The sequence below is a fragment of the Aptenodytes forsteri genome, unplaced genomic scaffold (genome assembly GCF_000699145.1).
Source record: "Aptenodytes forsteri isolate BGI_AS27 unplaced genomic scaffold, ASM69914v1 Scaffold13, whole genome shotgun sequence".
NCBI lineage: Eukaryota > Metazoa > Chordata > Aves > Sphenisciformes > Spheniscidae > Aptenodytes > Aptenodytes forsteri.
In genome coordinates this window covers 127143-135633 of record NW_008794543.1, presented here as the reverse complement: position 1 = coordinate 135633, position 8491 = coordinate 127143, and the positions used below count along the sequence as shown (strand labels likewise).

The window sequence follows — 8491 nt, the reverse complement described above, 5'->3', positions numbered from 1 at the left end:
GGTGGAGTCCCCATCCCTGGAGGTATTTAAAAGACGTGTAGATGAGGCGCTTAGGGACATGGTTTAGTGGGCATGGTGGTGTTGGGTTGACGGTTGGACTCGATGATCTTAGAGGTCTTTTCCAACCTCAATGATTCTATGATTCTATGATTCTATGTTTCTATATTCATGAACAATCATTATTTGCATTTCAGAAGGTATCAGTGGATTTTTGCCCCCTGTTTATTGGAACAACATATAATGCAGGAAAGATGTCTTCCTCATGTTTTTCCCTCTTCTTAAAGCCATTTTAAACTGCTTTGTTCTCTTAGTGCAGCAAGCTAGGAAATTTTTCAGATGTTAAGGTTTTAATTGATATCTATTTTGTTTATAAATGCCAGTGCAACAAAATAACATTTTATGAAAACAGTTTATTTAGCTCTCATGGTATGTAATGCCAGGAGAAGAGAAAGGAAAATTTCAGATTATTTAACCACACATACATAAAATAGGTACAAAAGAACAACAGTTTTTAATTAAAAAAAAAAAGTTTATAGATTTTAAAAGCTTATTCAGCATTTTCTTGGATAATGACCACTGAAGCATGTGATAGAAGAGGGAAAACTGTTTCTGGAAGAAAATGAAGTATTGTACTTCAAGAACAAATTTCTTTTCTGAATCTTATTGCTCTGATCTTGTTTTTCTCTGGACATATATAGTATTGTGTGCTGATTACTGATAATGTGAACATCTAATTATATTGCCAAAAGGAAGCAGAAGAGCTACATTTAATCTCCAAACTCACTAAATGTCAATCTTACAAATATATATATGTATACTTTATTTCCAAGTGTTATGTCTTAAACATTTGGAAAAAAGAAAAGTAGGGAGGAAGAACACTATAGTTGACATAGTTGGAAGCTTTGACATTGGCTGTTGAGACAGAAAAGTGAACGTAATGACATTTATTACCAATATGATAAGAATGAGTAGGATACAGAATTTTTTTGGGAAGTGACATTGTAGTACCCTCTTATTCATTTAGTAACAGAAATACCATGGATTTTTTCACTTGTTGTTTGCATCCAAAGGGGATAAGAATCTGTACTTCTGTTATAGTCTGCTGCAGAATTTCACAAAGTACTAAGGACAGTTTACTGAGAAATGTGCAACCTATTACCATTCAGCCAACACAGAAAATGAATAACAAAGATGAAGAGTAGGCTTTCAGATGTTATGTTAGCTACTCATAATCAAAAGCTGGGTCTGAGCTCAAAAGCATAGAATAGCTATGTAAGGACCATGAAGAGTGATTTTTATAGAGCTGTAAGTATGCTTAAAAAAAAAAGAAAGAAATCCTCTTTCAAGAAAACATGGATTTCCCCTGTTATGCACTGGGTGAGTGCCGGGAGAGAGAGGCACGGTGCAGGGTTCGTTCTGGATATCAATATAAGAGGCCCAACAACAAATGGTATAATAAAATAGCTGGTTTAATAAGATAGAATAAAAAGAGGAATATAGATAGTGAGTAAATCTTACATCCCTTTAGCTGCTGGTCACCCTGTGTTCATGCAGCATCAGATGAATTCCGGATGGATTTTCCCACGGCATGCTGCGCAGATCCTGTCCATGGAGAGGTTCCCTCTCCCTCCCATACTGTGGTGGCTTTTATCTTGTGTAACAAACAAAACCATATATCTTCTGACAGGTTGCAATGTTATCTCTGTCATAACACCCACCAGTGTGCAGCACAAGCTATTATGGGCATTCCAGCATATACTCTTGTGTCAGCTACCCATGCTACCATACAGGCTTCTAAAGCCTTAAGTACAAGGCCCCATGTAGCAGACATAGCTTGCTCAAGGTCACTAACTCCTTGAATACAATGTCTTCTGCAAGGCTCCCGGTACATCTCCTGACATTATTTAATAACTGTATGTTGTCTGACTAACCTTCTTTTTATAAATCAGGGAAATAGGGCATAAGAGAAGATGGTGGTGTTCTGTCTTAAAACCAGAAAATTTTACTGAGATCTATCAATAATTATGTATTTTTACATCCTGAAGTTTATAAATATGTGAGAATTGAGTACAGAATGTAGCTGAAGATGCTAATTTTTGCTTAACCAAAAAGGAAGGTAAACAATATGTTGCTTAGCATACTTTCCATCCACAGATGTTGTACTTGTTCCAGCATTGCAACCTTTATCTCAAGGCTGGACATCTTTCTTGAATACAAGTTATAGAACTGATTAAAAAGATGTGAGGTTTCTTGATCTGTACTAGGTGAGATAGTGTCTGTTATTTATTATTTTATCTTGCACTCTCAAATAATGTCTCATTTTTCTTCAAACTGATTTGTTAATTTTAAAATTAGTAAGTGTGGGGCTTTTAAAGCACTCTTTTTATCCCCCCCTTTTTTTTTTTTGGAGCAAAGCTCAGAACCATACATATCATTTTGCGTTAACACAAATTAATATGTTCTGTACTTAGCATCTTAAATCATTTCATTTGATGCTGTGTAGTTCCACACAGTTGAATAATTGTAATTACTTTTTATTTTATTTCTTATGTCACCCCTAGAAAAAAGACTGATAAAAAGTAGAACTTTATGGCTAAATTTACGGCACCTCAAGTGCCATATATTACATGGTTCTTTCCTCACAATGTGAAGAGAAAACTAATTTTAAAGAAAATCCTCCAGGCTGCCCTGGGGAAATTAATTTGCTTTATTACAGAAAAAAGACTATATAAGATGACAGAGACAAACACAGAACTGTCATCTTAATATAGAGACACTGTCTGGGCATACAGGAATAAAGTTAGAAGTTCCAAAACCCACTTGGGGCTGAAACTGGTGAGGGACATAAAGGGCAAAAGTTTGGGATTCTGTAGAGATGTCAACAGCAAAAAGAAGGCTAGGGAAAATATGGGCCTGCTGCTGAGTGGGGCAGGGGACCTGGTGACAAAGGACGTGGAAGGGGCCAAGTTGTACTGAAGGTCTTCTTCACATCAGTCTTTACTGGCAAAACTGTCCCCAGGAATGTGAGACCAGTAGGAAAGCTTGGGAAGGAAGTCTTCCTCTGGCAAGGAAGCCTTACCCGTTGTGGATAGGATCAGATTAGAGAACATTTAAACAAACTGGACGTTCACAGGTCAACGGGCCTGGATAGGATGCACCCACAAATGCTGGGCAAGTTGGCCCATGGCATTGCGAGGCCGCTCTTGATAATCTTTGAAGGATCATGGTGTTCAGGGGAAGTTTCTGCAGGCTGGAAGAAAGCCAGTGTCACTCTTCAAGAAGGGCAAAAAAGAGAATCAAAGACATGATAGGCCCATCAGCCATACCTTGATCCCTGGGAAGGAGATGGAGCAAATAACCCTGGAAACCATTCCCAAAAACATGAAGGACAAGAATATGTTTAGGACCAGTCAGCATGGATTTATGAAGAGCAAATCATGCCTGGTCAACCTGACAGCCTTCTGCAATCAGGTGATTGGCAGAGTCGATGAGCGGAGCAGTGGATGTTGTTTATCTTGTCTTTAGAAATGCTTTGGATACTCTCTCCCATGACACCCTCAAAGACAAACTGATGAAGTACAGGCTAGATGCACAGACAGTGCGGTGAACTGAAAACTGGCTGAACTGCCAGGCCCAAAGGTTGTGATCAGTGCCACCAGTTCCACCCAGAGGCCAGTCACCTGCGGCATACCCCAGGGCTGTTTCTTTCCTCCATCTGTCTGTCAAAGTACAAATGACTGATTTAACGCTTTGACAAAGGGAAAAAAACATAAGCACCTTAGCATTCCCTCTTTGAAGTTGTCAGCTTTTATACAGAAAGACTTGACTGCATAGTGTTCGCAAAGCAGGTGCCATATTTAGTTGATGGGAAGGACAGTACTATATTGTCCCAATTTCCCCTTTTGGTCTCCCTTTTGGGGAGACTTCAGTTGCTTTCATCCTGCAGTGAAAGAAAATATTTTCTGTAGCTCTAAAGCCATAAGGATATAGTAGTCTCTTAAATGTTGTTTTTTTTTTTACAAATCAACAACTTTTTCTTCTTGTCTAAACTAAAATAATTCAAGATCTCTTAAACCTTTCAGTCCATTCTTTCTGTAGTTGCAGTACTGATGATCTACTGATTAGGTCTTTATTTAAAAAATAATAGCTGTCAATAAAACATCAAACTAATATTCCATCTCATGATTGCAACTTATAGTCAGAGGTCTAGTTAGGAGAATAATCAAATATTTTAAACATAAGCAGCCATAGCTCTCTATTTAGAAGAGACATGTTAAATACTCTGTTCATGTCTGACACTGAAATATATAGTAAACCAAATCCATTTTGTGGTGTCAGCACTGGATATAAATCTAAGAGTCATACTGATGTTAGCAATTTAGTCACCAAGAAGTTTCATTTAGAGCAGCTGGATGTCTGGAGGACACATGCTCAGCCAATGTAGTCAAGACTTCCTTCAAAGCTAGTCTTTTCTGAAAGTAACAACCTGAAATCAGAAGAGCAAGTATAAAGGCACACGATTGAGAAATATTGTTGACTCCATTTTGACTTTAGCAGCAGTTCAACAGAAATTCTGCCTCCTCACGTAAAGGTTTACTACTCAGCCTGGGTAAGTGACAAGATGGCAAACTCCATTAATCTTGGCTTTTGACAGTTTATTGGATCCTAACGGTTCAAATATTAAAAAAAAGGCAAGGATGGTATTTAAAAACAATGCACACATAATAGTCCAGAGAATTAAGCTGGTTTAAAGATAATAAAACACAGAGAAAAAACAAAAGCCCAGTAGCTCTGTTATCCTAAGCCTCTGAATCATGAGCTTGTCAAAAGTAGATTGACACTTTTTCCAAGGACCCTTCTACATATTTGGATTTCTGTATAATCTTTCAGAACATAAGAACGAGAGAAATGCTGCACTGCATGAGGCAAAAAGCCCATCTTGGTCCTGTCTTCAGCAATGCCCAGTAAAAGATGCTTGGGAAAATCATAGTATCTGGGACTTTTCTGGACTGATAGCTGTTCCTGTTTCTACTCTCAAACTTGAGCAGTCAGCAGTTGAGGGACTTTTGTGTAACAACATAACTTTTAATAACGTGTCTTCCATTACTTTTTCCAAACTCTTTTTTTAAAGCACATTAATGTTTTTCGCTTTTGCAACATTGTGTTTCAATGAACATCACAATTTCATTATGTCTATGTGTGACATATGTGTGTCCTCTGTGTTGTATTCCTTTCATTTAATTTTTTCTCTATTTCTTAAGATCATTACTTTACAAAATACTTTGATTTTCAGTGATGGTGTTTTAAACAATTTATTCCATGGCATGCTGAGCTCTAAACATTTAAAATTTGCAAATTTGTATTTGTTTTTCTTTTTATTCTCCACAGGCAGAAAGAGCAATATTAGGATAATTAGTTTTCATTCATCTCAAAGGTCTAAAATCCAATTGTAAACAAGATGGCCAAATACAACTTATGTTTTCATGGAAAAGACAAATTAAACACTTTGTTGGTTACCATGCGATCTTATAGTTCCCATCTTGGTCTTCCAAAGATAATGGCAAAACTTATACAGCATGACAACTTTGGTAGCATGGCTGTGTTACAGCAATACAGAAGAATATCTTGTATGCATTTTCGTTTTGCATGTTTCTCTCATAACCATGTGCTGAAATAAATCTCTTCAAAGTCCAGTGCTTAAAGGAAATGATGAACATTACATCACCTGTAATTAATATACATAATTTATGTGTATGCAAACTCCACGTGCTTTTTGTAATGGATTATGAAACACACTATTGATAAAAGCTAATGGAGTTAACTTGGGGGGGGTGGCAGGGGGTGATGGGGTTTACCCTAACCCAAATAACTGTGATGACTAATCACGGATTTGTCACGTGTCATAGAGAACTTTATTTAATCATATAGTTAATCATATAGTTGATTTGCTGTTTCCATTTATTTACCTGTAGAAACACTTTAATGAATCAGAGGTTAAAGCATAATTATTTCAGAATTGATATATCATTTCATGGTTTTTTTCTTGTTCATTTGTGTTTTCTGTTCTTTCTCTCTCTTACATGCTGCAGTTGCAAACATATTGTGGCGAGAGCAAGGTACTAATACAGATGGCTTTTTTCATATTTTCTATATTATGATGAAATGCTCATCTATTATTCCTTTTGTGTGTTTGGTTTTTTTTGTTTGTTTGTTTGTACTCTACAGTTACAGTAATTACCTTCCCCCTTGCAACATTTGAAGGATTTGATTTAAAGAAAAAATATAGTGGAAAATAATCCTTTAAATGCTCATGCCTTTGTGAACTGCTTTTCCTTTTGGGGAGAGGGAAGGAAATAAGCTGTTCAAAAATTTCAGACAATTACTCAGAGGGGTACAACAAGAAGCTCAGACTTAAAATGTAGACCTTTAACTTCTGTTTGTTTGCTGGCATGATAAAGCTTCTAACCAATCAGTCTATATGCTGTTGGGACTGATCTTCCTGTATGATCACTCTTATTTGACAAAATTATAATCTTAAACAATTTAATTAAAATTGAGGTACCTGTTGTTGCTTAATGAGACAAAGCATTTTCTTCTTATACTCAGGAAGGGTTTGTAAATGGTGAGAGGGGGAATGGAAGTTTGTGGTTTGTGGCCAACTGAAGGATAAATATAAATACAGACAGTATCAGGTGTGAATAACATAGAAAGCATGGAAAGTATATTTTACTAACAAAGATAGGTATTAATTTTCATATATATGAGATAATATCATAAAGCATATTGCAGAAAAATATCATAATTGAAGTATTGTCTTCAGCTCTCATTTCATTGCTCTAAGTAGCCTGTTCTTAATTTAAAGTTGCAATTTAGGAATTAATGTATTTCAGAAATAGGAAATGTTTCAATTATTTCCATTGGAAGACTGATAATACTAAGTGGATCAGGCTTTGCTATGAATTCATGCTGCAAATGGTATTTCTGCATGTTTCTTAAATATTTGTTTTAAATTAATTTAAAGATTCAAAAATTTGATATTTCATTTGCCTAATTACATAGTAACCTTTGGCATTTCCCAGTGTGTTTACAAATATGAACTAGTTTTATTTTTTATATTCCCGTTTTACCAGTTGCTCAGCTGGTATAAACAATCAGTTCCCGGAATATAGCGGAGCTCAGCTGTGATCCTCCTGCTCTATTGGCCTTGCAGAGTACAAATGACATGTTCAGAGCTTCATACAATTCCACTGTTCACCATTAAACTGATGCACAACAAGATTCTAACACCAAAGTTTTCAAATGTATCATATTCTCACCACTTATTGGGAAGGTATCACTTGTGTTTTATCTTGTGTTTTATCTTGAATAAAACTGAAAACATGATTGGCACCCCCTTGATTTTTTAGAGGATTGTCTTTTCAGGTCAAGTCCTGTGTTGCTTTCAGTGGTTAGCAAGCACTTAGGAAAACTTAAATTCTGTGACAATAAAGACCAATTAAATATAGTAGCTTACCAGAGTGCTTATGGTAAAGACATTCAAATTTCTCTGTGACTATTGTAAAACTAAACAGAAAGCAATTTATAGTAGAGATTGAGAATGTGAAGTGACAATATCATCTTCTAGAGCAGATTTTCTCGATCTCTCCTGCGTTTCTCATTGGCCAATCCTTGTTTCCAACAAATATTGTTACTGGTTGCAATGTCAGAATTCATTTACAAGAGAGCAATACCCTGAAGATGCCAATAAGCATCATCACTAACTTCTCTGGGCCATGCATACTCTGTCATTTTCTGTTATCTAAGTATTAACAGATAGGAAGGGAGGGATGGGTGATTAGTAGGACAATTAAGATTGTGAAACCACAGATAGGCTTTAGTGCCTGCAATGCATATTTGTATATGGGGTACACAAAAGCCTTATCACAACTGCTTACTTGTATAAGTGTAAAAAGAGTATGTTGGTTTTGGTTTGGTGGGGGGGGGGTTGCAAAATTAGATCAGATGTCTTTAGAGGAATAGCTTCTGTAGTTGTGAAGTAGCAGCTTGCCTAAGTGATTAGATATTTGTATAGATTAGATATTTGTACAGGTATTTGTAGACACATGCTCAAAGGAACAGTTTTGGGGTCATAATAACTTGGAAGGGGGGATATAGACCACACAACCAGGATGAAGAGGCAGACGAAATATTCTATGAGCAGCTGGGAGAAGTCTCACAATTGCTAGCCCTTGTTCTCGTGGGGGACTTCAACTTACCAGATGTCTACTGGAAATACAATACAGCAGAGAGGAAACAGTCTAGGAGGTTCCTGGAGTGTGTAGAAGACAACTTCTTGACAGAGCTGGTACATGAGCCAACTAGGGAAGGTGCCCCACTGGACCTGTTGTTTGCAAACAGGAAAGGACTTGTGGGTGATGTGACGGTTGGAGGCCATCTTGGACATAGCAATCACAAAATGACAGTTTTCGATTCTTGGAGAAGTAAGGAGGGG

General features: G+C 36.7%; 1 protein-coding gene across 3 annotated transcripts in view; it reads left to right on the top strand.

Moving 5' to 3' along the window:
- Positions 1 to 8491, top strand: part of FSTL5 (follistatin like 5) — a 356700-nt gene that overhangs the window by 295925 nt on the left and 52284 nt on the right. For 2 of the 3 annotated variants that reach the window (XM_009272309.2, XM_009272310.1), the window contains exon 10: positions 6090 to 6116. The exons of the other annotated variant lie outside the window; for it this stretch is intronic. In XM_009272309.2, coding sequence (XP_009270584.1) covers positions 6090 to 6116 — 27 coding nt within the window. The remainder of the gene's footprint in view (positions 1 to 6089; positions 6117 to 8491) is intronic. 3 annotated transcript variants of the gene reach the window in all.